This window comes from Parus major, chromosome 13, assembly GCF_001522545.3.
Source record: "Parus major isolate Abel chromosome 13, Parus_major1.1, whole genome shotgun sequence".
Taxonomy (NCBI): domain Eukaryota; kingdom Metazoa; phylum Chordata; class Aves; order Passeriformes; family Paridae; genus Parus; species Parus major.
Genome location: NC_031782.1, coordinates 3,248,276 through 3,274,088, shown reverse-complemented (window position 1 = coordinate 3,274,088; position 25,813 = coordinate 3,248,276). Strand labels below are relative to the sequence as shown.

The following is a 25,813-nucleotide window of genomic DNA, read 5'->3' as shown; positions in this document are numbered from 1 at the left end:
GGCCGGAACCGAGCGGGGCGGGCCCGGAAGCGGGCGGGGTGCGGCCGGAAGTGCGCAGCGCGCGGCGGAAGCGCGCGGCGGGGCGGGGCGCGCGGGCCGCATGGCGGCCGCCCAGCAGGCGCGGGCCTGAGCGGCGGCCCCATGGGAAAATACTGCGCCAGCCTGGGCGTCCTCAAGGGGCCCTGGGACCAGGTGTTCGCCGCCTTCTGGCAGCGCTACCCCAACCCCTACAGGTGCGCCGGGGCCCTCCCCGCCCCCCCGCCCCCTTCCGCCGGCCGGGTCCCACCGGGATTGGTGCCACCCACCCCGTCCTCAGCCCAGCCCTGTCCCCGGGGTCCCGCGGGCTCCAGCCTCCGGGGATGGGTGTCCAGTGGGCAGCTGGTTCCTCCCTCGCCTTCATCCTTCAGTTCCTGACGATTCCCGGCCCCGGGTGAGAGTTGGCGAGGAGCAGGGCTTGATGTTTTCTCCCCCGTTTTAGCAAACATGTCCTGACCGAAGACATCGTGCACCGGGAGGTGACGCCGGACCACAAGCTGCTCTCTCGGCGGCTCCTGACCAAGACCAACCGGATGCCGCGCTGGGCAGAGCGCTTCTTCCCAGCCAATGTCGCCCACTCCGTCTACATCCTGGAGGACTCTATCGTGGACCCCAAGAACCGAACCATGACCACATTCACCTGGAACATCAACCACGCTCGTCTCATGGTAGGTGCTGCTGCTGGGCGGGTGTGTGGGGGCTGGAGGGGACCCAGCAGTGCCCACGGCTGGGCTGTGCCTCGTGCAGGTGGTGGAGGAGCGCTGCGAGTACCGGGTGAACCCTGAGAACAGCAACTGGACCGAGGTCAAGCGGGAAGCCTGGGTATCTTCCAGCCTGTTTGGCTTCTCGCGGGCCATCCAGGTGAGCTCAAGCAGTAAAGCCGCTGCTCATTCCTGCTCTGCCCTTTCCTTCTGCTGGTTTTTCCCTTCATTCTCCCCCCCACCCCCATCCTTATGAGCTCTTAAGGCATCCAGAAGCATCACTGTGAAAGTCACTGTGACTTTTCAAGCTGGGACAAAGCCCCAGGGGCTGTGTGTGACAGGGCTCACACCTTCATTGATTTTTCCCTTGCAGGAGTTTGGTTTGGCCAGGTTCAAAAGCAACGTGACCAAGAGCACTAAGGGATTTGAATACGTGCTAGCAAGAATGCAAGGTGGGCACCAAGGGCAGGCTGGGGCTGACCGGGACGGGTCTCTTGGAGTTAGAGGTCACACTGGGAACACTCCAGTCCACGGGCAGGTTGTGGTTTGAACTAATCTGACTGTGAAATCCTCACCCCTTGCCTTTGCCCTGTATCTTGGCACAGCCCGCTCTTCCCGAGTGGAGCAGGCCAGCAGTGATTGCAGGGCCGGGCAAGGGTGGAGCGCAGGCAGGAGGGGATGGAACATGGCAACAGCCACGTGCCTGTGGTTCCCCTTTGCGACCTGCCTTGACGTGCCCTGACGTGCTGGGGTCAGGAACGCTGGGCTCATCTTCCTCCCTGTGTGGGGAAGTGCCTCGGTGGCAGGGCTGGTCTAGCCGGCACTCCTGTGGGGTTAATGGCTTCCATGTTGTAGGAGAAGCTCCATCCAAAACACTGGTGGAGACAGCCAAGGAAGCGACCGAGAAAGCCAAGGAAACAGCTCTGGCTGCTACGGAGAAAGCCAAGGACCTGGCGAGCAAGGCAGCCACCAAGAAGAAGCAGTATGTGTGAGGGGCCAGCTGCACCAGGACAGATAGGAGACTCCTTAGATTTTATATTTTTAAAGAAACTGTGTAAGTCTGACAATCAGCTGCTGTTTGACCCTTTCTGAGATGTAATTATCATTAAAGAATCTACTCCCACCTCTGATTTGGCTGAGACTGGCCTGGCTAGAGCTGAGCCCAGCGCTGCTCTCCGCTCTGGGGGTCCAGCACTCTGTAGAGAAGACACAGGCCAGGGTTTTACCAAGTGCCTTTACTATAAAGTGTTGGGTCTGTACAAGAGAGCAGGGTGGCTGCAGGAGCATAAAGACAGGTCACTTAATGCGCTCGTTTCCCCTTCCTGGGACTCCAGGGGCAGGAGACCCTTCCTGTAGTCGTGTCTGCAGTGGGCAGCACCACCCCATACCCGCACCAGAGAGCTCCCAAACTGCCTGGGGTGCACAGGGGGAGGCAGGAGGGTGTCCTTGGTGACAGCTGGGCCTTCTTCCAGCACCTCTTCCAGTGCCTTGTGGTGCACAGCAGCTGCCACAGTGCAGTGCAAGCCCCATGCACCCAGTGCCACAGCCAGTGCCACCCAGCTGTGGGGGGTAAAGCCGGACTCTTGCCCCCACCTGTGGCCCCTTACCCTGGCAGCTGTGATGAGGCTGGCCGAGGCCGGGTTTCCAGCAGGAAGAAAGCAGGTGGGCAGTGCAGAGAAGGCAGTGGGCGCTGTCAGGATGCAGGGCTGTGGGGGCTGGAGTAACTGTGGTCCCTCCCGGTGCCAAAGCTGGCCAGCAGGTCCTCGCTGAACATCACACCATCCACCTCTACCTCGGCATCCTCTGGGCAACGGGGCAGGGCAGGTCAGGCCCTTGGCTTCTTCCTCTCCCTGCCCACTCTCGTTCTTTCCCCTTTCTTACCTTCCTCGGAGGGCTCTGAGAGCTGGGACGAGTCCAGGCTGTCGGCCCGTGCCCGTTCCCCATCAGTGGGCAAGAGCAGCAATTCCAGCCGCCGCTGTAGGCTCCGCTGCCGGTCCCGCAGCCGGTCCTTGGCCCTTCGTGCCCTCAGTTCTTGCTCCTCCAGCCTCTGGGGACCCGGTGAGCCGTGAGCAGGACGTGAGCTGGGCGGGATGTTGGGGGCACCTCCCGAGGATGCCGGAGCCACCACCCCCCTCACCTGGATGTGAAGCCGGGCACGGTGCAGGAGGCTCAGCGTGGTAGAACGGGACGGCCCCGCGCCCACCGGTACCTGCTGCTTCAGCCGCTCCAGGCAGCACCGGAGCTGGGCTCTCCTGCGCCCGGGCAGGGGGGGAACGACACGGGGGTGTCAGCCACGGACAGGCTCGGGCTCCGCCACCCCCTGCCCCCCCGCTCTCCCCCCACGCCCCCGTACCTGTGCTTCTCCAGCTCGTTGTGCACCGACCTGCGGAAGAGACCCAGGCGATCAGCACCGCCACCGCCACCGTCCACCCGCCCAGCCACTCGCCCACCGCTCACCTGACGCTGCCCACGGCCCGGCGCGACGGCGGAGGGCAGAGCGCGGCGTAGCCGTGCTCGGCCTCGGCCAGGCCGAGCGGGTGCCGGTGCTCACGGTGCTCCAGGAACTCGGCCGCCTGGAGCAGCACCTGGATGCTGGTGGCCGCGGGCTCCATGGCGGGAGAGGGGGGCTGGAGTGGGGATCCGCGAGACGCGCGCTCATTGGCTGCGGGGCGCCCCGCGCCGCTGACGTCACCTCGGCGGGCAAACAAATTCAGGCGGGAAAGCGCGTGCTTAAAATTTGAATCGGCGGGAGGACACGGCTCGGGCCACGCCCCCTGCCCGGGGTTCGCAATTGTCGTCCCGAGGCCACGCCCCCGGGAAAGGTGCGCCCGCTCCCGTGTCCGCCCACGCGCGCGCCCGGTGACGCGCGGATCGCCCGTGTCCGCCCATGGGAACCGGGCGGGAGCGCGCACGCCCTGCTGCCCCCAGCCCCCGCCCCACCCAGTCCACGGGTGTCCCCAGACCGGCCGCGCCCGCCAGCTCCACGGGAATCACCGCGGCCCACACAGACGAGTTCATCTCTTTTATTAAAATCCATCGGGTGGAGGCGATAGGGAAGGAAGGGGAGCACGTTCCCTATCGGGGAAGGGCCCCATCTCCCGGGCACGGCACGGGCGGCCCCGGGGCACCCGCTGTCATGTGAGGGCTGTTTGCACCTTCTCAGGCCAAGCCCCGGGGGGAGACTCTGCCCCGGTCCCAACAGCAGCCAAAGTTCACCTGAAGAAAAACCACCACGAAGCACATTTCCAGCCGGGGGGCAGGTGCACGGCAGCAGCAGGCGGCTCACCGAAAGCAGAGCAGGCCACGGTGCACCAGGAGAGGCGGTCCTGCCATCACTCCGTATAGGCTGCCACCGTCTGTGGGGTCCTGCCCCTGTGCATCGGGGGAAAGCCTAACACCATGTGGGGGGGTCCTGCCGCCATGCCCACCAAGCTCTGAGGACAGTCATGGGGCCGAGGAGCTGCCCGGCAGCCCCAGAGCGGCCCTGGGCACCCATCCTCCAGTGATGCAGATCTGGCAGAGGGGCTCTCACTGGCTCCGGGCACAGCGGGATGCGGGCGGAAGGTGTGTGGTGTAGCAGTGGGTGCACACACGCACGGGTTTGGTCTGGCCATACTGGGGCAGCACTGCAGTGTTCGGTGAGCAGCGGGCACAGAAGATCTGCCGGGAGGCCAGAGAGGGGCTGAGCAGAGCTGGGTCCCTCAGGGAACCCCACATGCCCCAACCCAACCCCATCCTACCTTCCCACAGCTGCGGCAGTGGTGCCGGCGGCGTAGCAGGGTGAAGGGCGAGCGGCAGGCAGAGCACTGGCTGCATGTGCTGTCCGGCACCCACTCGGGCAGGTGGCGGGCACCTGCTGGGCAAAACACATTGGTGAAAGCCCCTCAGCCTGGCTCTCTTCACAGCCAGACCCCCTAAGGCAGGATGGGACACGATCAGCCCCAGCCTCACACCCTGCCCCAGAGCCACGGCACCTGGGCAGCCCCTTACCTGCCCTCCGGAGCCCGGCAGCCTCTGCAGGGCTGGAGCACAGTGGGCAGTCAGCCACACCAGGAGCACGTGTCACACAGGAGTCACCATCTTTCTCTTCTGCGGGGACAAGGGTTGTGGTCCAGCCAAGCTGGAGCTGGGCGGGCACTATGGCCACTTGTTTTTCCCAAGCCTGGGGCTGTGGCCTTGTCTCACCAGGGATGGGCGATGGGCAGGGCAGAGAGGAGCAGTCCCACATGTCCCTGGGGATTACTCACTGCTGTCACTCTGCTCATCTGAGGGCTCCGCCTTTGAGCACACGATCTTGAAGACTGTTTTCAAGATGCTTCTCATGTCACTGGCAAAGTTGGTCTGGAGCTGATCAGCCACCCCTGCACCAGGAGGGCAGGGGGTCAGGGTGCTGGGGGGATCAGGGTGCAGGGAGGTTGGCTTGGGGGTCACTCACCCGAGATGCAGACGAAGAGGGTGTGCAGCATGTCCTTGGTGCTGCTGTAGCGGGAGCGCAGCTCCAAGCAGCGGGCACCTGGGGTGGCATTGATCCCCATCCCTGGGCCGCTCCCAAGGGGCTGGGGGCTGTGCAGAGGGGAGGTGACCATTACACCAGCAATGGTATGAGATATCCCTGTCCCACTGGATAGGGATTTCCCATCCTGGCCCTGTTCCCTGCCCACCGCACAGCCCCGCTGCCAATCGGTGCTCAGGTCATCCACTGCACTGGGGGGTCCCAGTCGCGTTGTGCAGGTGGGAGGTGGTTGGGTGGCATTAGGGACCTCCAGAAGGTTGAATGGAGCAGGGGGGTCAACGCTGGGCACAGCTGCCCCCCAAGCTGGGGAGGTGTCTGGACTGCAGGGATCCTCTGGCTCGGCTGTGCACAGGCTCCTCTCCAGCAGGCAGAGCTCCTCTGCTGACAGCACCCACAACAGGTCCCTGCCGTGAGGGGTCAGCATCAGCCCCATGTCACAGCCCCACTGCTGCCCCACAGCCCCACCCATCGTCCCCCACTGCACACCTGATCTTCTTGAGGAGGTTGTAGAAGGGGCTGAAGACCCGGGACATCTCCTCAGGGCTCCGCTCCAGGCTGAGGGGACCCTCAGGGTAGATGAGAAGACCGCTGTGAGGGGACAGAGCCAAATTCATGCTGAGGGTTGCCTGGGACCCCAACTCCCCATAGGGAGAAGAGGTTGGTACAGGGCAGGGAACATACCCCCTTCTCCAGGGGCTGCACCCACCTGATAATGGCCAGGCGAGGGATGGTGAACATCAGCAGTGGTTCATAGCCATCAATCATCTCCTGGGTCAGGTAGCCCAGGTGCAGGGCTCTAGGGACACACAAACACCTTTACAGAGGATCTGAGCCTAGGGATGCTGCCTGTCCTTGGGGCTGGAGTCCCTGCAGCCCTCACCTGACACACAGTGCCCCTCACTCACCTCTCCACTGTCTCACAGAAGAGCACGATGATCTCCTGCTGCCTGTAGATCTCATCAGGAGACTTCACTGCCACCAGTGAGGACACATAGCTGGAGAGATGGGGAGACTGTGAGGCTCCTACTGTCCTGGCACAGCCCAGGACCCCAGCACCCTAACTCTGCCCCTTACCTCAGCTCAAACTCTGCAAATAGCCGGTCAAATTGGATGAGCACAGCCCGGACAGGTTCTGGGTAGGAGTTGGGTTGGCTCAGGCTTTGCTCCCTCAGCACTGTCCGGACCAGCTCCAGGCTGCACAGCAGATTCCTGGCCTGGGGCCGCAGCTGTGCCCCATCTGATTCCTCCATCTCCAGGAAGGTCCCAGCCAGGAGACACTGCAGGGATAGGGACTGTCAGCAGCCAGCAGCAATGCCTAACCCCAGGGTCAGCTCATGGTGGGGTGCCCCAGGCTCACCTCGGCAGCAAACAGCATGTGGTTTCCTAAGTTATCCACCAAGAGCTCCTCGGGGAACTTGACCAGGTAGTCACGGCTGTGCCGCTGCGTGGGGATGCATTCCTCCATGATCCGCTCCAGGACGGCCAGCAGGTGAGCCTGGGGAAGGCAAGGGTGTCACCCACGGCTTCCCGGGGGGACGGAGTCACACCGGGATCCGGGCTGCCCCCGTACCTGGCTGAGGTGGAGCTGGTTGAGGAGCACCAGGTACTGCTGCGGATCCAGTTCGGCATCCAGCCCGTTGATCTCGGCCACCACCCGTGTCACCCTCTCGTCGGCAAAGAAGAACTGGGAGAGCAGGCGTGGGTCGGAGCGCTGCGGGAAGGGCAGAGGGGTGATGGTGGGGGCAGCCCGCATCTCCATGTGCTGCTTCAGCGGGATCCCAAATCTCCCATTCCCACAGTCGCGGAGGGATCGGACCTCACGGATCCACAAACACCTATTCGGGCAGGTACGTGGGACCTCCCACGGCAGCTCTGGCTCCTCCCGGAGAGCGCCGCCCTCCCCACCCACCCGTGCCTCAGTTTCCTCGGGGCAGAGCAGGATGAACAAGCTCAGCCGCATCCCGGCAGCTTTGGCACCGATCCGTGCGTGGCTGTAAACACCGGGAAAGGTCTCCCAGAGTCCCCCCCGCTTCCTCCTCCCGCTCCACCACGAGCGACCCCCGCCGCCCCCGCTGCGCCCGAGCTGGGCTGGCCGGCGCCCCTGGATCGCCCCGACGGGGTCGTCCGGGGGCTCCTCCGGTGGCGGGCGCAGGGAGGGCGGTCCCGGTGCGATCCCCCAGGTCTCACCTTGGGTCGGCGGAGCCATCGGCGGAGGGCAGCGGGCAGCATGGCGCGTCCCGCAGCTCTGCCGCCGCCCGGCTCCCCGCGCCCGCCGCTCGCCGACGGGGCGGGTCGGCACCGGGCACCGCCCGCGGGGCGGATCGGAGCGGCGTCCGCCCAGTCCCGGCACCGGGACGACCCGTCTGCTCCTCGACGGACCGGTTCTCTGTGATGGGAAGGGTGAGGGTGCGTCTGCCGTGGGGCGGGACAGGTTTCACCGCCGGCTTTCCTTCCCGGTCTCGGTTCCTGTCTCAAATTCCCGACTGCATCCCCGGCTATCCTCCCCGGGTTCCTCTCTCCCCGCAGTCCAACTTTCCGGGGACAGGGGCACCCCAGCGCTTCCCACAGCCCCCCGAGCATTCCCGGAGTGATGGGGAACACCAGGAGAAGCACCCGCAGGCATCTTTACTGTGCAGCGCATGGGTGCGGAGTGGGGCGATGCAGTGGGAAGGGGATAAAGTGGCCCTTCGATGGAACAAAGAGGAACCAAGTGGCCAAGAAGAGGTCCCGGGGGGTACTCGGGGTGTTGGGCACGGCAAACCGCCCCGGCTGTGCCAAAGGACGTGTTTGCTCCAAACCTGGCACTCCTGGCCACAGGATGTGGGTGCAGATAATGCAGGTGGCTGAAAGCCTAATGAGGTGGATTCATGGGGAAAAAATCCGTGGAGGATGGTTGAACAAACACGGCGGCAGCCTGTCCTCGGCTTCAGAAAGTCCCTGAGTCATGGCAGTGCCCAGGCTGCACTGGACGCTGTGGGACTGGCCCCGGTTTTGGGGCTCCCTCTGTACCCCACAGACTCCGGTTCTGTTTTCAGCCATATCCTGATTTCCATGGATGGGGATCCCTGTGCACACAGCGAGACTGGAACCCTGCTTGTCCCACAGGTTCCCATAGATCTGGGTACCACAATAAAAGGACATAAAGCTATTAGAGTATCCAATGGAGGCTGCAAAGAGTCTAGAGGGGAAGTCACATATAAAGCTGCTGAAGTCCCTTGGTCTGTTCAGTCTGGAGAAGAGACTGAGGAATGACCTCATTATGGGCTACAGCTTCCTCAGGAGGGGCAGCCGGGGACAGCTCCAATCTCTGCTCTCTGTGGTAGTAACAGGACCCGAGGGAATGGCTGGAGCTGTGTCAGGGAAAGTTTAGGCTGGATATTAGGAAAAGGCTCTTCACCCAGAGAGTGGTCGGGCACTGAACAAGTCCCCAGGGAAGTGGTCATGGCCCCAAGCCTGCCAGAACTCCAGGAGCATTTGGACATTGCTCTCAGGCACAGGGTGAAATTCTTGGGGTTGTCCTGTGCAGGGCCAGGAATCACAGAATAGTTTGGAAGTGACCTTAAAGATCATCTCGTTCTATCCCTCTGCCATGCACAGGGACACCTTCCACTAGACCAGGTTGCTCCAAACTTTGCTTTAAACATCTCCAGGGACGGGGCAGCCACAGCTTCCTCACAGGGAAGACTTTTTTCCTAATATCTAATCTAATCCAGCTCTCTTTCAGTTTGAACCCAAGGAGTTGCACTCTGATGATCCATCTGGGGGTACGATCGCTATGCAGCCTCGATCACGACTGAGGCACCGGCGCCTTTAGGAGCCGCGGGGAGCGGGCCGGATTCGAACTCGCGGCGCTGCCGCCGCTCCCCCTGTCTGCCAGGGGGCGCAGCGCTGCCCTTTCGCAAGATGGCGGCGGCGGCTTCACCTCCCCGAGCGTTTCCCCCCTCCCTCCCTCCCTCCTTCCCGCGGGCAGGGGCCGGACGGGCCGCGCCGCCATATTGGCTGTTGTCCTGGCTGCGGCGGGCTCGCCATGACTCGCCGGCGGAACAAGGCGGCAACGGCGGCAACGGCGGCGGCAACGGCGGCAGGTGGCTCCGGGCCTCGCCGTGACAGGGTGGTGGGTCCCGACGTCGGGCCTCCCCCGCCGCCACCACCACCGGAACCGCCCGCCCCGCCTGAGGTGGCGGCGGCGGCGGGCAGCGGCGGGGAGTCGGGCAGAGGCAGCGCGCAGGTACCGGGGTAGCGCTGCGGCGAGCGCGGGGCTGGCTCTGAGGGGGGTTCAGCCTGGGCGGGACACGGCCCTGCCCCTTGCACCCCATCACCCCCGGGCCCTGCCCCATCCCCGCCCCGACCCCCGACTCGGAGCATCCCTGCGGATGGGGCTCGGAGCGTTCCCACAGCGCTCCGCGGGAGGGCCCAGCCCTGCCACAGCCCTGCCACAGCCCTGCCGCTGCCCTGCCGCTGCGCGATGGCAGGTGGCTCCAGCATCCTCATTCAGCGCGCTTCTCGCTGCTGGACACACCTGGCTGCCGCCACCTGCTCCGGGCTGTGGGCAGGGAGGCGGGGGTGGGCGCCGGCTATGGATGTGCTGGGTGGATTGGGGACAGCCGTGGTGTCACCAGCCGTGGTGTCACCCGCCTTGATGGCCGTGTCAGCTGGGACACGGGGTGGCCTGGTTGCTCCCCCCTCGCCGTGGGTGGGCAGGGGGCTGTGCCCCGACTCTGTTCTCCTTGGCCTCTGACCTTTGCTTCACCTTGAGCCTGCAGACGCCATCTGTTTGGCAGCAGCAGTTCAATGCACGGCTCATTGTGGCAGGGCCCCGCTGCGCCGGCAGACAATGGGGGCCCCCTTGCCCGCGCCACGCCGGGCTTGTCACGGCTGTCAGGGCTCCAACCAGCCCGAGGGATGCAGTCCAGCTCCTGCAGGGAAGCCCCAGCCTGGCTGTGCCTGTTCGGGGAGAGCGTCAAGCAGCACGGGGGGCTGCACCCCACCCTGGTGCATCGGCACAGCTGTCTGTGCAGAACAAAGAGGCTGGAGAGAGGGCTTGGGGCTCTTGGGTGACACAGTGGGGGCATCTTTGATGGGTGAGGAGGAAGAGCTGAGGCTGCCAGACCCACCTTTCATTCAATCCCGCACATTCCTGTGTGGGATTTCTGTGGGTCTTGCTTTGCCATGCTAGTACCCTCAGTTTCACTGTACTAGAGGTGATGGTGGGAGTTCCTGATGACTTCCCAGCTTCACTTGGTGGCAAGGCTGGCTCTTTGGCATGCTGTGATCTTCCCAGAAGCCCAAACGCTCCCAGCTGGCACATGGCAGGTTGGCAGCAGCTGGTCAGCCTGAGGCTGGTCTGCTCCAGTGGGAGAAGGTTCAATGCCACATGTAGACTACAAGAATTTCCTTGGTTTGGTGACAGCATCATGAGGTCTCCTTCACTGTCTCATCTGCCCCACATCTGTGCCGGATCACACCTGGGTGACTCACAGTTTGTGTGTCCTTCCTCAGGTGCTGCCCACCGCCAACCAGTCCGTGCAGACGTGCTGCCTGCTCTGTCACCGGGAGCGCAAGGACTGGGGAGGGCCGTCCCACAATGGGCTGGTTTCCCCGGGCGAGAGGCTGCCACCAGACTTCGTGCCAACACTTGTGCAGAACCTCCTGGGAGAAATGCCACTGTGGATCTGCCAGAGCTGCCGGAAGAGCGTGGAGGAGGAAGAGCGGCGGGCGGTGCAGGAGCAGGCCCTGGCGGTACGCGGTTATGGAGCTGGGGTTTGGAAGACAGGGCTGTAGCTGTAGGAATATGGCACTGACCACCCTGTGGCACTGACTGGGTGTGTGGGTCCCATCCTCACTCTGAGCTGAGTGTCCCAGACATCCCAGCCTTCACGTCCCTGCCCAGGGCTGCTTCTGGCCCAGCGGGGACAGGTCCTGTTGGGGCAGTGTGTGGTGCTGTTGAGGCTCATCCAGCAGCCTGCCATGGCTTGGAGCTGCTGGGCTGGCGAGGCTGACAGTGCCACTGCTTTCCTGCCAGCCCCACTCCGCTGTGCGTTGTGCCGCGTCCCCCAGCCCCAGGGCTGCTCCCTTCATGACGCAGAGAGAGGCAGCGGCTGCCAGGGCAAGTGCCTGCCTGTGCGTGGGGCTCAGGTAGAGGAGCTGCCTCCTGCCTGGCTTTATTTAACCCTGCCCTGGTGTGAGTGGGACCAGCACAGGCACGTGGCCCTTGGCATGGCACAGCCTCTGTGAGCCAGGCTGTATTGGTGTTGGATGGAGAGGGTGTTTGTCACTCCCAAGATGGTGACAGGAGTGGTTCAGACAAACTGAGCCCCTGCTGCGGTGGAGGGAGTCTTGGTGCTGACACCCTGGGGCCTAGGGTGTCCCCTCAGCCACTTCATTCTGTGTTTTCTTTGATAGGTCTCGTTATCCCACACATCCTGCAAGTCGCAGTCTTGTGGGGGTGGCTCACACTCCTCTTCCTCCTCTTCCTCGTCTTCTTCCTCTTCGTGCCACGGGAACTCAGGGGACTGGGACCCCAGCTCATTTTTGTCTGCTCACAAGCTCTCGGGCCTCTGGAACTCGCAGCACACCAATGGGACTGCACAGGGCAGCCCCCTTGGGACCCCCCCAGCTGCACTAGGTGAGTTGAAACCGGCTGTGGGGTTGAGCAGAGCTTTCTGCCCAGTTCTTGGCTTAGCTGGTTCCCCTGTGGGCAAGGGTGGGCAGGCTGGGCCTCTGAATCTCAGTACCAGCAGCATATTGGGCCCCTTTGAAGAAGGCAGATGGTGCTGGGATTCAGCCCCAGCTCCGCTTTCCTTCCAGGCGACAAGCTCCCCAGCCTTGCTCTGTCTCCGGAGTGTGCCAGCCAGGTGTCGGCCATGGCACCGGGGCTGAAGGCCTGTCCCTACAGCCACACGGCCTCTGCCACCTCCAGCAACGCCACACCGGGCTCGCCTCTGCCTACCTCACTCGACTTCTGCAAGACGCTGCCGAAGCAGTTCAAAAGCTTGTGCCGGAGGGCCACCCCGCCAGGTGCGTGCTCAGGGACAGCAGCAGCCACAGCCTCCCAGTCTGCTGCTCCAGAGCCTTTCCCCTTGCCCTGTTCTCCATGGGGTAGGGCTGGACCCTGTGGGAGAGGCACACTGACCCCAAGGCCCTGTGTGAGCAGGGATGGCTTCTGTCCCAAGCACTCTGATGTCAGGGGGGAGAAACAGCTTGTGCAAAGGTGGTGGGTGGCTCTGAGCATGGCCTTGCTCTGTACAGCACAGCCAGTGTCTTACTGTCTCTGCTCCTGCCTCTCCGCAGGTGAGGCCTTCCACTCCTCAGAGCATCATCAGCACTCCGACCTCACTGCTCCTCCCAACAGTCCCACCGGCCTCCCCTCCCAGCCACCGGCGCTGATCCCCTCCAAGCAGACACCTCCCCATCCGGGGCCCTTCAGCTCCCCACCGCACATCCCGCTGGGCACCTCCTCGCAGGCCGTGCTCTTCCCTGCTCCCAGCGCGCAGGCAGCGGCCCCCAAGCCGGTGTCCGAGTCCCCTCCGGCCAGCGTGGCCTCCCACAGCCCAGGGCCGTGCAAGAGCCCTCACTTGCCCCCTGCCAACGTGCCGCTGCTGAAGATGCCGCCACTGCTGTCAGGCTGTGCTCATCCCTGCAACGGGCACTGCAGCACTTCACTCATCCCTCCTCCTGCTTCCCACCAGCTGCCCAGCACAAACAGGTGAGTAGAGGAGCCCTGCCTGCTTCCAGCCTCTCTTTGCAGGGCCATGTGCCTTTTCTCCCATCCCTGCCGATGGATGCACTTTCCCTGTGGAGGGACCGACTGCCCTGGCATGGTGGTGCAGGAGGCTGCTGTCTTTGTGGGCCAGTTCCACTGCTGCAGACCAAAGGTCAAGCTCTTTCTCTCCCAACACGTGTTCCTCCTGCGGTTGTCCTTTGGTTCTGTGGTGCAGAAGAGGCTGTGCTTCTCCTCCAGCTAAAAGACCCAAAGGAACACCCTGATCAACTGCTGTTGGCCAACAGGACCTATGGCAGTGAGACCTGTCTGCCAGCTGTGGCCCTGAGCAGAGGTCCTCGAGAAGATGAAGCCTGTGGACTTGTCCTGCTCATCTGTTCCTCTGGTCCTGTCTGGGCTGCCCATCCCCTGGAAGAGAGCACTCTGCTAATAAGCTCTCTCTGTGGAGAGCCAGTCGGGTCCTGAGCTGGATCTTGAGGACTGACGCTGTGGGCTGTGCCCTGGCCTCCCTGTCTCTGAGCTGGTTAGCCTGTGCCCTTGTGATCTGGGCCTGCCTCATGTGGGGATGTCTGGCAGCTGCAGAGTCCCAGTGTTTCTCACTTGTGCTACCTGCCACCCCCAGTGAGTGCTGCACCCTGCCCTGCTCCCAGCCCAGAGCCTGGCTCACTGGGGCTCTGCTGCCCCAACTTCCTGCTGGCCAGAGGCCCTGAGGGCTGGGAGCAACAGATTGCTGCTGCCATGGGCTCCTTGGGGATCTCCCCAGAAGACGAGCATGCAGGGGAGAGGGTTTGTCCTGCAAATCCTTCTGCTTGGGCACAAGATTCCCCAGGAGAGCTGTTGCTACTTGCATAGCATGGGGCAATTTTTGAGATCCCCTGGCGCTTGCTCACCTTTCGCCCTTCTCCCCTTCTCCTCAGGGACCCCTCTTGCAAAGGGCACAAATTCCCAAACGGTACCAGCTGCCACCCACCACAGCCCTGCGAGGCAGACGAGGGACTTGGGGAGGATGAGGACAGCAGCTCAGAGCGTAGTTCCTGCACCTCCTCCTCCACCAACCAGAAAGACGGGAAGTTCTGCGACTGCTGCTACTGTGAGTTCTTCGGCCACAATGCGGTGAGTGAGGGGCTGGTCTGCAGCTACCCCTGGTCCTTGCTCTGTGTGGGGAGACATCACTTGTGTACTGTGCCCAGAGTGCAGAGGTGGGCAGGTCTGGCTACAGCTGTTTTCTGCAGGCATGTACATCCCCCACTTCCCTTCTACCCTGCTCATCAGCCTGCTGGTCCCTTGCTCCCGACTCGCAGCCGCCTGCCCAGCCCCAGGGCTCAAAGCAGCCGGCCAAGCCCTGTGGCTTGACAGTGGAAGAGCTCAGTAGGGCTGTGCTGACTTGTCTTGCTGAGACTGCAGGGGAGGGAGTGTCTGGAAGATCATGGGGGGGCTGTTGGGGGAGCCAGGGCTGCCTGCTCCTCATGCTGGCTGGTGCCTGGCTGACAGCAGTCGCCTTCCACAGCCCCCAGCCGCTCCCACGAGCCGCAACTACGCTGAGATCCGAGAGAAGTTGCGTTCTCGCCTCACCAAGAGAAAAGAGGAGCTGCCACAAAAACTAGGGCACAACAGCAGCTCGGGGGAGCCTGCTGTGGACCACCGCAATGTGGACGAGCTGCTGGACTACATCAACAGCACGGAGCCCAAGCCCTTGAACAGTGCCAAGGCAGCCAAGCGGGCACGGCACAAGCAGAAGAAGAAGGTGAGGTTGGGCAGGGACTGGGGCTGCAGGAGGACCGGGCAGGGCTGTGCTGCTGGCAGGGCTTTCCCTTCTCTCCCTTGCATCCATTTGGATTCTTGAATTCTGTGTTACTCTCATCCAAGGTGGCAGCAGTGCCTGATCCCATGTAGGACTCCCCCTGCCTCTGTTCATGCAGAGGGTGGCCCAGCCCTCCTGCGTGATTTGGGCTGCACTGTCCAGTCTGCTCCATGCTACGTTCTGACACCATGCATCTCTGGTAGGGAGAGGCAGTGCCGTGAGGGCTCTTTCTGGTGCCTGGTGCCTGGAGCAGTGTGAGGTGTGCAGTGACCAGCTGTTGCAATGCCCATGGGGGACATGTGACAAGTTTAGTGTCTGTGGAAGATGTGGCGTGGCTGTGCTGAGCAGGTGCTCTTGGGTTTGGTGTCAAGAAAAGCTGGAGCAAAGCTCCGTGTCCTGCACCCTTGGTGCTGAGGCCCAGCCTAAATGATCCTCTTGGCACCTGTGTTGCAGGAGAAGGAGAAAGCCCAGCTGGAGGCGGAGGCCCAGAAGCGGGCAGAGCGTGCCCCTGCAGCCAGCCAGGCCAGGGAGCCAGCCGAGGAGAAACTGCTGGAGTGGCCAGAGCTGGAGCTGGAGCGGGTGAACAGCTTCCTCAGCAGCCGGCTGCAGGAGATCAAGAACACTATCAAGGACTCCATACGGGCCAGTTTCAGCGTCTACGACCTCAACCTGGATGTCAATGACTTCCCCAAGAAGGCAGCTGTCCTGGAGCAGAAGAACCTGCTCTCCAACCTCAACGGGTCTTCTGACCTGCAGGACATAGACCTGGCGCTGGCCCCGCTCAGCCTGGGCCCTGCCAAGAGCCACACGCTGCTGCGGGGTGAGCTGGGTCCCCGATGGGGCGAGGGGCCCGGGGAGCCCCCGCCAGCCCCGCCGGCTGAGAACGGCGTGGTGAAACGGCTGAGCGCCGTGCCCAGCCTGTCCCGCATGATCTGGGTGCAGTCCAAGGCTGCGGACTCTGCTGCGGACGGCAATGGGCTGAGCCCAGAGCCCAAGGAGGGACCGCAGCCCAAGGGACCGGAGCCGCCGGAGTCGCTGCCTGCAGGGAGCCGGCAGCGGAAGAACAAGCGGCAGAACGGGCAGGCAAAGAAAGGGGAGGGCAGCACGCCCGTGCCCAGCAGCCAGGCCCGGCTGGAGAGCCCTGGTGTGAAGGGGCAGGTGCTGGGAACCAAGCACCCTTCCAAGGCCAGTGCCCCGGAGCCACAGCGGGCGAGCGGCTGTGCTGAGCCAGGGGAGGGCGGCAAGGGGCAGCCTTGGGGCTGCAGCAGCGCTGCCAGAGTGGAGAAGGAGAGAAGCAGCGAGTGGAAAGGCCGGAAGGGAGAGGGCAAAGCGGAACTGCCGGAGCCGGCGCCGCAGCAGCCACCTGCCCTGGCCACCCACCTTGCCTTGGGGGGCTCCCCCCAGCCCAAGGGCAAGAACAGGAAGAGCCGAAACAAGGTGGAGAAATCCAATACCTCGATCGGTGAGTGCTGGGAGCTCCTCTCTGCACCACCATCCTCACCCCGTGCCCAGCTGGCAGCCCCTCCCTGTCCTGCTGGGCTGACCCTCTGCTCTGCTTTCCCAGATGATGTGTTCCTGCCCAAGGACCTGGACGGGGCAGAGATGGACGAGACTGACAGAGAAGTGGAGTATTTCAAAAGGTGAGGGGGGGAACCTTGCGGGGCTGAGCTCTGCCATTGGGGCTGGAGGTGCGAAGGGTCTGGGAGCTGACTGGGGCTAGAGTCACAGAGTTGGCTGGGGGTCCCGGTGGGCTGGGGGCTGACCGGGGCTGTCCTCTCCCTGTTAGGTTCTGCCTGGACTCAGCCAAGCAGACGCGGCAGAAGGTGGCCGTGAACTGGACCAACTTCACCCTGAAGAAAACCACTTCCAGCGCAGCCCAGTGAGGTGTGGAGGGGCCATCCCCACTCACCCACGGCCGCTCGCCTCTCCTCACTGTGCCCTCCGCCTCACCTTGGTGGGGTCCCCGTTCGCGGGGAGCCCCGGTGCTCTCCTGCCCCGCGGGGACCCCCGGGGCTCCCTCCATCCTCCTGCCCCTCCCCGCGGGGTGATCCCGGCCGTCCCGTCCCCCTCTCCGCGGGCACGCGGCTCCCCGTGCCGCGGGGAAGGACCGTGCTGGACCCAATAAAGAACTTTTTAATTTTTTATTTTATTTAAACCCCGGTGTCTGCTGCTTTCTGCCGAGCCGGGAAAGTTGGAGGGCGGGAGAGAGGGGAATGCAGAACTCATTCTGCGCAAGTTTGGCCGCTGCGGGGACCCGTCTTGCCGAGTCGCAGCGCCCGCCTAGTGGTGCGCTCTGCGCGTTGCTAGGTGATGGCGCTGTGCGTGATGACGTAACTTCCGGGATATCTTCCGCGAAGGAGCCATGGAGGCCGTGGCGGAGCGGAAGGTGGGAGCGGGCCCGGCCTCCGGTAGCACCCACTCTGCGCTCCCGGTGCCCCCCGGGCTCTGCTCATCGCGTGTTCCCCCACAGAGGCAGCGCGAGGAGCCGGCGGACACGTCCGACCTGTCCGGAGAGGATGATGACGACTACGTGCCCTACGTGCCCGTCAAGCAGCGCAAGCAGCAGATGGTAATGGGGTAACGGGGCTGCCCCGGGAGGGTTCCGAGCGCCCTTCCCGCCGCGAGGCCGCTCACTCTGCCTCGGTCCGCGTCCTTCCAGCTGCAGAAGCTGCTGCAGATGCGGCGGAAGGTGGTGTCGGAGGAGGAGCAGAGGGACAGCGGGAGCGAGCAGCGAGGGGACGAGGATGACATCCCGCTGGGGCCCCAGTCCAACATCAGCCTGCTGGACCAGCATCAGCACCTCAAAGAGAAGGCAGAAGGTAAGGGAGGAGGTGCTGGCGGGACTGGGTGGCTTTCAGGGGACAGCAAACCCCTTCATTGTTTCTTGGCTCTTCCCCAGCTCGGAAGGAGTCAGCCAAAGAGAAGCAGCTGAAGGAGGAAGAGAAGATCCTGGAGAGTGTGGCAGAGGGCCGAGGTGAGTGGGAACTCTGTATGTTCAGATCTGTCTCCAGAGGTCTCAGGGCAGCAGGAGAGCTGTTCCCTGCCTTGGAGTGCTCGTACTCAGGGGTGGGACCAGAGGTGACAGTGGGTCCTCTCAGTTGGCACTGCCTCGCTTGGCTGAGACATGGCTGTGACAGGGCTCTGGGCACAGCAGCACTTGGTGTTCCTGTGCCAGAGGGGCTGTGAGTGCTGCTGCTTCTCCTCTTCTGTCTCCAGACATGATCTCCCAAACTTGTTTACCCAAGTAGCTCTCAGTGAGGTTGGTGCTGATGTGGAGAGTTTGCTTTGACTGATCATCTTTGTTCCTGCAGCTCTGATGTCGGTGAAGGAGATGGCCAAGGGCATCACCTATGATGACCCAATCAAAACCAGGTAAGTTTCACAGCACAGCTCAGAAGCTGTGCTTCTGAAAACATCACTTCATCGTGGCTGAAGAGAGCTAAAAGCCACAGAGTCTTGCAGGAGCAGTGTGACTCTGCAGCCTCTTGCCTGAGTGACTGGCTTTGTGTCATTATCTGTAAAATTAAAAGCTGTTGAGTCACACTGGATGCTGTTTTGTATACAGTAAGGGTTGATAAAGGAAATTTATGTTAAACTAGAAGGCCTGGGGGTTGGTCTTCAGGCCTGGAGGTCACTAAGCCACAGAAAGAGTCTGGAGGAGCCTTTGGAGCCAGTGCTGCTTGAAGCAGTGTTGTCAAGGTGGTGATTGATCAAAGACTGGACTCGGTGGTCTCAGAAGTGTTTTCCACCTTCAGTGATTCTGAGGCAGTGTCAGGGAGATGATTGAGGTGTGTTCAGATGTTTTTGTTGTGTTCCATCCACCATCCATAGGCAGTTCTCAGCTCTTAGCTTAGCACTTTTCACTGAGATTTTGGGGAAGGGTTTAATGCATGGAACTGGCTCAGATCTGCTCCTGCGCTCAGTCTACGGAGCCCCTTGGGGTTGCCTGTTTTATCTGGGGAGATATTGGAGCCAAAGAGGGAGTTCTCTGAATTCCTCCGTGGGAGCTGCTGGTTCTGGGTCCCTGGTCTCATTCTGCACCATCACCTGCTTCTGTTGCTTTCACAGCTGGAGAGCCCCTCGCTACATCCTGGGCATGTCGGAGGCGCGGCACGACCGTGTGCGCAAGAAGTACCACATCCTGGTGGAGGGGGAGGGCATCCCACCCCCCATCAAGAGCTTCAAGGAGATGAAGTTCCCAGCAGGTAGGCCAGGAGAGGAGCCTGGAAGGGATCCCACCTTTTTCCTGGCTGTTGGCCTGAGGGGTGTTTGTCACTGGTGGAAAGAGCTACTGCTGGGACCTGAGTGGGAAAAGAGAGGAAGTAGCTCAGGTCACGAACATGCGTTGTGCCTTGTTCTCTGACAGCTATCCTGAGAGGCCTGAAGAAAAAAGGAATCCAGCAGCCAACACCCATACAGATCCAAGGCATCCCCACGATGTGAGTGCTCTGTCCCCATCCCAGAGTACAGAGTGGTTGCTCCCACACCCCACTCAGGGGTGCAGACCAGGCGCTCTTCCCTGGTGACAGATGCACCCTGTCACCTTGCTCAGCCCTGGAGGTTTGAGGTGTTCCATGATGTTCCTTCTCTCCATTGGTCCCATTTCTCTGGCAGCCTCTCAGGAAGGGATATGATTGGCATTGCATTCACTGGCTCTGGGAAGACCTTAGTGTTCACCCTCCCTGTGATCATGTTCTGCCTGGAGCAGGAGAAGAGGCTGCCATTCTCTAAGCGAGAGGGACCCTATGGACTCATCATCTGTCCCTCGGTGAGTGCTGGGAGGAGGCTGTGATTGACTTGCAGTGGCAATCCTAAATTCTGCCTGCACAGAGGTGTAGGAACGAGCTGGTTTTGTCTCCGTAGCGGGAGCTGGCCCGGCAGACCCACGGCATCCTGGAGTACTACTGCCGTCTGCTGCAGGAGGATGGGCTGCCCCCACTGCGCTGCGCCCTCTGCATCGGGGGCATGTCTGTCAAGGAGCAAATGGAGACCATCAAACAGTAAGACCTTCTGGGGGAGTCCATGGGGCTGGAGCTGCTCTGTTTTCTGGCAGGGGGCTAAGGAGTGGCACCCTGGCTTCAGGACAGCATAGGGGTGAAAGTGGTGTGCTAGAAAGTTGTCCTGCATAGGGCAGGAGTGCCGAGGGCCTGACTGCGGCCTCATCTCACCCCACAGTGGGGTACACATGATGGTGGCAACCCCCGGGCGCCTGATGGACCTGCTGCAGAAGAAGATGGTGAGCCTGGACATCTGCCGGTACCTGGCCTTGGATGAGGCTGACAGGATGATCGATATGGGCTTTGAGGGGGACATCCGTACCATCTTCTCCTACTTCAAGGTACTGAGCTGCCGTGGTAGGAGCATCCTGAAGCTTAATCCTGCATACACCAAGTTGGGTGAGTGCTGAAGGCTTCTTCCCTGTGCAGGGCCAGCGGCAAACCCTCCTCTTCAGTGCCACAATGCCCAAGAAGATCCAGAACTTTGCCAAGAGTGCTCTGGTGAAGCCCATCACCATTAATGTTGGGCGAGCGGGTGCTGCCAGCCTGGATGTTGTGCAGGTGAGGTGTTTGGGTGCTCCCTCGTGCCTGTGTGGGAGGCCAGAAACATTCATGAGGGTACTTATTCCTTTTTCTGCCAGGGAGCTGGGGTTCATGGCCCTCCTTCCCAGCTGGCTAAGGGATACCAAGCAGTAGCAATTCTTCTTCTGCCTGACCCACATCTCTGCTTGTTCCTAGGAGGTGGAGTATGTGAAAGAGGAGGCCAAGATGGTGTACCTGTTGGAGTGCCTGCAGAAGACCCCTCCCCCTGTGAGTATGCTGAGGACAATGTGGTCACACTGGGGCATGGGGGAGTTGGCAGAGGGGACCCCCTGTGCAGAGTGGGCATGTGACTGAGGCATGCTTCACATATGAGCAGGTCCCCTGGGACGAGTAGTGCTGTGTGCTCTGCACAGAGGGAATGGGCTTCCCCCAGGGGCTGTGCTCATGCCAGCAGTGCCAGCCTGCAGAAAGGGCTCTGATATGAGACCTGTGCTGCCACAGGTGCTGATCTTCGCAGAGAAGAAGGCTGATGTCGATGCAATCCACGAGTACTTGCTGCTCAAGGGTGTGGAAGCTGTGGCCATCCATGGAGGGAAAGGTCAGTGAGCGTCCCAAAGAGGCCTGGGCTCCTGGTGTGACCCCACTCCTGCCAGGGATGTGTGTGGCCATGGAATGTGCCAGCCTGGAGCAGCTGTTGATGGTGTGAGGAAAGGCTGTGGCAGTGTCAGGAGTGAGCTCCATGTTGTACATAGAAGGCATAAACACCGTGCAGGTCCCTATGGGATGTGGAGGCCCCTCTGCTCCCTCGTTGGCTCAAGGCTGCCTGAGGGGTGATGCTTGACTCTGAGGCCATAGTGTTTGCTGCAGTAGGTAGGGCTGGGAACTCTGCCCTCACTGATCTCCGCTGGGCCTTTGCAGATCAGGAAGAACGGACAAAAGCCATTGAGGCCTTCCGGGATGGGAAGAAGGATGTCCTGGTTGCCACTGATGTCGCTTCCAAGGGCCTGGACTTCCCAGCAATCCAGCACGTCATCAACTACGACATGCCAGAGGAGATTGAGAACTATGGTAGGCACTGGGCCTTGTAGGAGGGCTCTTGAGGCCAGCAAGGCTCTGTGCCTGTCTCTGCAGTGTCTTGGGGCAGGGATGGTGTGTCACACTCTGCTCGCCCAGGGCTGATCCTGTCCCTGTCTCCACAGTTCACCGCATCGGGCGTACAGGCCGTTCAGGCAACACTGGCATTGCCACCACCTTCATCAACAAGGCCTGTGGTAAGGAGCAGCATGGGGCTGGGGGCTGGAGGAGGCAGCTGGGCAGTGGCAAGGGGATGTTCTGAGCAAGCAGAATGTCTTTGCCTGACCTATGTCTCTGCCCTCAGATGAATCGGTGCTGATGGACCTGAAGGCTCTGCTCCTGGAGGCGAAGCAGAAGGTGCCACCTGTGCTCCAGGTGCTGCACTGTGGAGACGAGACCATGCTGGACATCGGAGGTGAGAGACCCCAGGCTGACACAGGGACCCCTGCGGGGCTGCTGTGAAACCTGGGCTCCAGACAGGACCCTCCAGCTCCCAGTGCCACAGCACTGGGGAGACACTGCTGTAGCCCCTTTGCTCTGGGGTGTGGGCTGCTGTCCTGGCATGGCAGTGTGCTGTCCTGGCCTTGACCCCGTCCCTCCCATTGCAGGTGAGCGGGGCTGTGCCTTCTGTGGTGGCCTGGGCCATCGCATCACCGACTGCCCCAAGCTGGAGGCGATGCAGACCAAGCAAGTCAGCAACATCGGCCGCAAGGACTACCTGGCCCACAGCTCTATGGACTTCTAGCCTGGAAAATGTACTGCCTCTGGATGGGCCTGGGTTCCCTTTCAGCCCAGGGACCTGTCTTGGACTGCTGTGGCCCCTTTTCCAGAATTTTAGTCACTGGGACTGTTGCCATCTCAGCCTAACGAAGCTCCTGCCCCAGAAGGAAGTGTATGGAGCTGTGCTGCAACAGCCCGTTACATCAGTGGTGTGTTGGGCAAGCAGGTAGCAGTTCCTCAGGGCAAGAGAAAGCCCCAGGTGGGGCAACTGGTCTGGCCAGCTGCCTGCTGCCCCTGCCAGCCCCCTGCAGGGGTGAGGTCAGGGTCTTCTGTTGCTTCACACAAATCCACCCAGTTTCTCTGGGCCCATGTCCCTCACCTGGATCTATGCATTCTCAGTGGGTGGCTGTTCCTGTCTCCCCAGATATGCTGGGAGGATGCTGCCAGGGTGAGGTGGAGCGTGCCGTGGTCATGTCAGGCGCTCCCCAAGGTGCTTCCTGTGCTCTGCCCCCACGTTCTGCCCCACTGCCCTGCTGTGAGGGGGAGGGCGGGCACATGGACACCTCCTATGGCCCAGCCTCTGCCTCCCATCCCACACCCCAAAAAGGGGAAGTCTCTCTGAGAAGGAAGTCTGCCCCATGCCTTTCCTTCGACTGCATCAGTCACATTTTCTCTGCTGCGGGCAGCCCGAGTCCCTTATCCTTGCGCTGGCTGCCAGGGTGAACTGGGCCCATGGAGAGACCAGTGAAGGATGGGATCCTCTATGTGCAGCACACCAAGTTTGGAAAGGTAAAGGGTTTGGGGTTGGTGGAGGGTTTGCCCTGGTTTGACATGATTCCGGGCCTGGGGCTGGGCCCTCAGCAATCTGGGAAGGGGCGACTGGAGCCAAGGAGCTGCCCTTGGGGGATCCCTGGGCTCAGCAGCCCTGTAAGTTTGGCTTTTTGGCTGAGGGGACTCATCTGCGTGGGCATCCACTCTGGCTCGCCCATGTGTTGGGTCCTTCTTGCTTGGTCACCGCATGAGTTGCAGTGGAAGAATAAACATGCATTAATGTGGCACAGCTCCAGCGTGTGTGTGTGTGGGAGCAGGCCTGTGGGGCAGCACGTGGGACACATCCATGTGGCCTCCATTGGCCTAGCCCTGGGGGGGCAGCACCATCCGGCAACACCCTCGTGGCCTGTGCCCTTGGAGGGGGCACTGGGTGCCGCAGCCCTCAGGGCAGGGTATGGGTGACATGGTGAGAGTACCTGGGGTCAGGCCAGCTCCAGGGAGCTGTTGGGTACACAACAGTAGGTCCTGTTGGCACACTGGCCACGTCCTGTGAGGGTCTCAATGCATGTGTGGGGCTGCAATCACACTGATCTCCCTGCTGAACAAAAACCAAACCCTGAAAGCACAGCAGGCATCCCTGTGTGTGAGGGGCTGGTGCCCTGCCATGGAGGAGGCAGGTGGGCTGGGGGCGGTGGGTATTTTGGGTGCTTGGCTGCATCTGGTTCCTGCAGGGTGGAGGCTCTGCTGCACTTTTGAGGTATGTGGTGGCAGGCGCCCCCGCTATCCCATGACAGACTGGGACGGTGCTGGTGCTTCAGTCTCCCTTGGGAGGAAGCGGGCTGCTCAGCAGATGTGAGGCTGCCGGCAGGAGCCTGAGCAGCTCAAAATGGCTTTAATTTGCATCAGGGTCTGTCCTGAGAACAGCTTGGGAGCTCAGCTGCAGGTCGGCAGGCCAGCACTTGCAGCGGGGAACAAAGAGCAGGACCTGGTGCTCAGGGAGCCAGGAGTGAGTGTGACTCACCCAGTGAGCCATGCCAAGCCCGCTCGGGGCAAGGCCCACCTCAGCCCAGCTTTGGGCCTGCCCTGCCCCACAGTTCAGGGGTCTGTGCTGGCCCCTGTTCTCTGTGCCCTCCAACAGCATCTGGTGGGTGCAGGCTGGGATTCCCCTATGCCCCTCGTGCCCTGTATGGCTCTTCCCAAGCACTGCTGGCCCTGTGTGGAGGGCAGTGCTGCCAGATGCAGTGGCCAGCTCTTTCCTGACCAGTTTTTCCCTGCCTTTGCCCTTTCCATGCATTAGAGATCCTGGAGGAAGATGCGAGCCCAGCTGTTTGCCGCCAGCCCGTCCGGCGTGGCCCGCATGGAGAAGTTTGACGTGCGGGATGATGGCACGATCCCAGAGAAGATGTCTCTGCAGCGGTGTGCCCGCCGGGTGATCCGCCTCTCTGACTGTGTCTCTGTGGGCCCGGTGGGCACAGAGAGCTGCCCCAAAGCCACCGCCGCCTTCTACCTCACCACCACAGAGAAGAGCTATGTGCTGGCAGCCGAGCAGCGCGATGAATGGATCACCCAGCTCTGCCAGCTGGCCTTCCAGGTACTAAGAGACCTGCTTGGGTGAGCTGGGAAGCTCCAGGGCAGGCAGGGGATTTGTGCTCTCCCTCCCATCCCAGGTAATACTCACATCCCTTTGTTTCAGGGTGCAAAACAGACAGGGCTGAGTAGTGCCAGGATGCAGCCCGGCCCTGCTGTCCCCATGGAGGAGAACTCCCTCTACTCGTCCTGGCAGGACCGTACGTGCAGGGGTGGTGAATAGGGCTGGAGTGGGCTGTAACTCAGGGCTGCAGTGCTGACCCCTGGCTTGTTTGGCTCCTGCAGTGACTGAATTCTTGGTGCTGGTGGTCCAGACAGACGCAGCCACCCGCTGTGGGCTGCACGGGCACTACCTGCTCTCAGCCCTTCCCCAGAGCTTGACGTTGAAGGACCCCCAGTCCCACCAGCCCCTGTTCACCTGGCCCTACCCCTTCCTTCGCAAGTTTGGCCAGGATCAGGTGAGTCCCCGACTTCCTTCTTGGGGCTGTTGCCTGCTGAGGGTGGGTGGCAGCCTCTCACCGTCTCCTCTGACCCTGCAGGCTGTCTTCTCCTTCGAGGCTGGCCGCCGCAGTGACTCCGGCGAGGGCACCTTCACCTTCAGCACCCCACGGGCCCCTGAGCTCTGCCGGGCTGTGGCTGCTGCCATTGCCTGCCAGCAGCAGGGCAAGGACACCCCGGACCCCAGACTCTTCTGTGTCTCAGACCCCCAGCTCTTTGTACAGGGCTTTGAGTCCCAGGCCTGGGGGCCTGGGAACAATGATCCACAGCCCAGCCCAGCCCTGGCGGGGACACAGCCTGCCTCCCACCCTCCTAACAACCTCCTCCAATTCACCCCACCAGAGCCAGAGGGCTCGTGCCCCATCGTCTATGCCTCCATCGCCCGGGGCCAGCAGCCCCTCTTTGTGCCAGGGCAGACAGGCTCTGGTGAGCCCTGGGCCGTGGGGAAGCCACTCCCTGAGCATCTCTATGAGAACATCTTCACTGCAGAACCACATCCAACCGGGGCCCAGGAAGAGGAGGAGGAAGGGCAGTGGGAGCTGGGGTGCCGACAGGCCCCTGAGGGCCACAGCAGTGAGGGGGGGCCCATTTATGACAACCGGGCCGCCATGGCACAGAACACCCGGGCCGCGGGCTGGGGGCGCGGAGGGCAGGAGGCGCTGTCAGGGCGCTCCGGGCACAAGCCTCACAGCACCCTTCGGGCCAAGCTGGTGCGGCTGCTGAGCCGGGAGAGCCCCGGAGCGCGGGACTGGGCTTGATGTGGCCGGTGCCGGTCGGTGCCGCTCGGTTAATAAAGGCCCTTCCCGTACTCGGCTTCGCCGCTGCTGCGGAGGGTGGGGGGGGCGGGCGGGG

General features: G+C 62.2%; 6 protein-coding genes across 10 annotated transcripts; 4 read left to right on the top strand and 2 right to left on the bottom strand.

Annotated features, from left to right (window-relative positions):
• The first annotated feature begins 69 nt into the window (after positions 1-69).
• Positions 70-1,867, top strand: PRELID1 (PRELI domain containing 1). Of its 2 annotated transcripts, XM_015642304.1 has the most exons (5): positions 70-233; positions 479-704; positions 784-897; positions 1,111-1,189; positions 1,593-1,867. In XM_015642304.1, exons 1-5 carry the CDS (start codon positions 142-144, stop codon positions 1,727-1,729), a joined length of 648 nt encoding a protein of 215 aa, XP_015497790.1. In that variant the 5' UTR covers positions 70-141; the 3' UTR covers positions 1,730-1,867. The 2 variants fall into 2 exon arrangements, with proteins under 2 accessions (XP_015497790.1, XP_033373592.1); XM_033517701.1 differs by lacking the exon at positions 784-897 and having other exon boundaries at positions 79-233; positions 1,593-1,865.
• MXD3 (MAX dimerization protein 3) lies at positions 1,852-3,413 on the bottom strand. 2 transcript variants are annotated; one of them, XR_001524034.3, is made up of 6 exons: positions 3,195-3,413; positions 3,091-3,120; positions 2,875-2,989; positions 2,619-2,784; positions 2,345-2,540; positions 1,852-1,933 (listed from the first exon to the last, which is right to left on the bottom strand). XR_001524034.3 is itself a non-coding variant. In XM_015642305.3 (5 exons), exons 1-5 carry the CDS (start codon positions 3,347-3,349, stop codon positions 2,431-2,433), a joined length of 576 nt encoding a protein of 191 aa, XP_015497791.1. In that variant the 5' UTR covers positions 3,350-3,412; the 3' UTR covers positions 1,953-2,430. The 2 variants fall into 2 exon arrangements, 1 of the variants encoding a protein (XP_015497791.1); XM_015642305.3 differs by lacking the exon at positions 1,852-1,933 and having other exon boundaries at positions 1,953-2,540; positions 3,195-3,412.
• A 172-nt stretch (positions 3,414-3,585) lies between these two features.
• LOC107210584 (lateral signaling target protein 2 homolog) lies at positions 3,586-7,523 on the bottom strand. 2 transcript variants are annotated; one of them, XM_015641529.3, is made up of 12 exons: positions 7,438-7,523; positions 6,821-6,961; positions 6,608-6,745; positions 6,325-6,527; positions 6,156-6,245; positions 5,957-6,046; positions 5,737-5,838; positions 5,173-5,654; positions 4,985-5,098; positions 4,728-4,826; positions 4,478-4,593; positions 3,586-4,397 (listed from the first exon to the last, which is right to left on the bottom strand). In XM_015641529.3, the coding sequence occupies exons 1-12, from the start codon at positions 7,477-7,479 to the stop codon at positions 4,266-4,268; spliced, it is 1,749 nt and encodes a 582-aa protein (XP_015497015.1). In that variant the 5' UTR covers positions 7,480-7,523; the 3' UTR covers positions 3,586-4,265. The 2 variants fall into 2 exon arrangements, with proteins under 2 accessions (XP_015497015.1, XP_015497016.1); XM_015641530.3 differs by having other exon boundaries at positions 3,587-4,397; positions 4,478-4,590.
• Positions 7,524-9,238: 1,715 nt separating this feature from the next.
• On the top strand, positions 9,239-16,926 carry FAM193B (family with sequence similarity 193 member B). 2 transcript variants are annotated; one of them, XM_015642205.3, is made up of 10 exons: positions 9,239-9,478; positions 10,750-10,989; positions 11,653-11,875; positions 12,058-12,267; positions 12,541-12,955; positions 13,888-14,083; positions 14,478-14,714; positions 15,225-16,233; positions 16,336-16,411; positions 16,558-16,926. In XM_015642205.3, exons 1-10 carry the CDS (start codon positions 9,278-9,280, stop codon positions 16,652-16,654), a joined length of 2,904 nt encoding a protein of 967 aa, XP_015497691.1. In that variant the 5' UTR covers positions 9,239-9,277; the 3' UTR covers positions 16,655-16,926. The 2 variants fall into 2 exon arrangements, with proteins under 2 accessions (XP_015497691.1, XP_033373562.1); XM_033517671.1 differs by lacking the exon at positions 14,478-14,714.
• Positions 16,927-17,033: 107 nt separating this feature from the next.
• Positions 17,034-23,165, top strand: DDX41 (DEAD-box helicase 41). The gene is made up of 17 exons (XM_015642206.2): positions 17,034-17,157; positions 17,242-17,340; positions 17,431-17,590; positions 17,671-17,745; positions 18,083-18,143; positions 18,840-18,976; positions 19,138-19,210; positions 19,386-19,539; positions 19,635-19,771; positions 19,947-20,109; positions 20,198-20,329; positions 20,507-20,578; positions 20,813-20,909; positions 21,230-21,379; positions 21,511-21,582; positions 21,690-21,800; positions 21,994-23,165. The coding sequence occupies exons 1-17, from the start codon at positions 17,134-17,136 to the stop codon at positions 22,128-22,130; spliced, it is 1,854 nt and encodes a 617-aa protein (XP_015497692.1). The 5' UTR covers positions 17,034-17,133; the 3' UTR covers positions 22,131-23,165.
• DOK3 (docking protein 3) lies at positions 22,838-25,769 on the top strand. Its single transcript, XM_033517672.1, has 5 exons — positions 22,838-22,894; positions 24,174-24,467; positions 24,570-24,663; positions 24,749-24,921; positions 25,003-25,769. Exons 1-5 carry the CDS (start codon positions 22,838-22,840, stop codon positions 25,717-25,719), a joined length of 1,335 nt encoding a protein of 444 aa, XP_033373563.1. The 3' UTR covers positions 25,720-25,769.
• Positions 25,770-25,813: the final 44 nt, after the last annotated feature.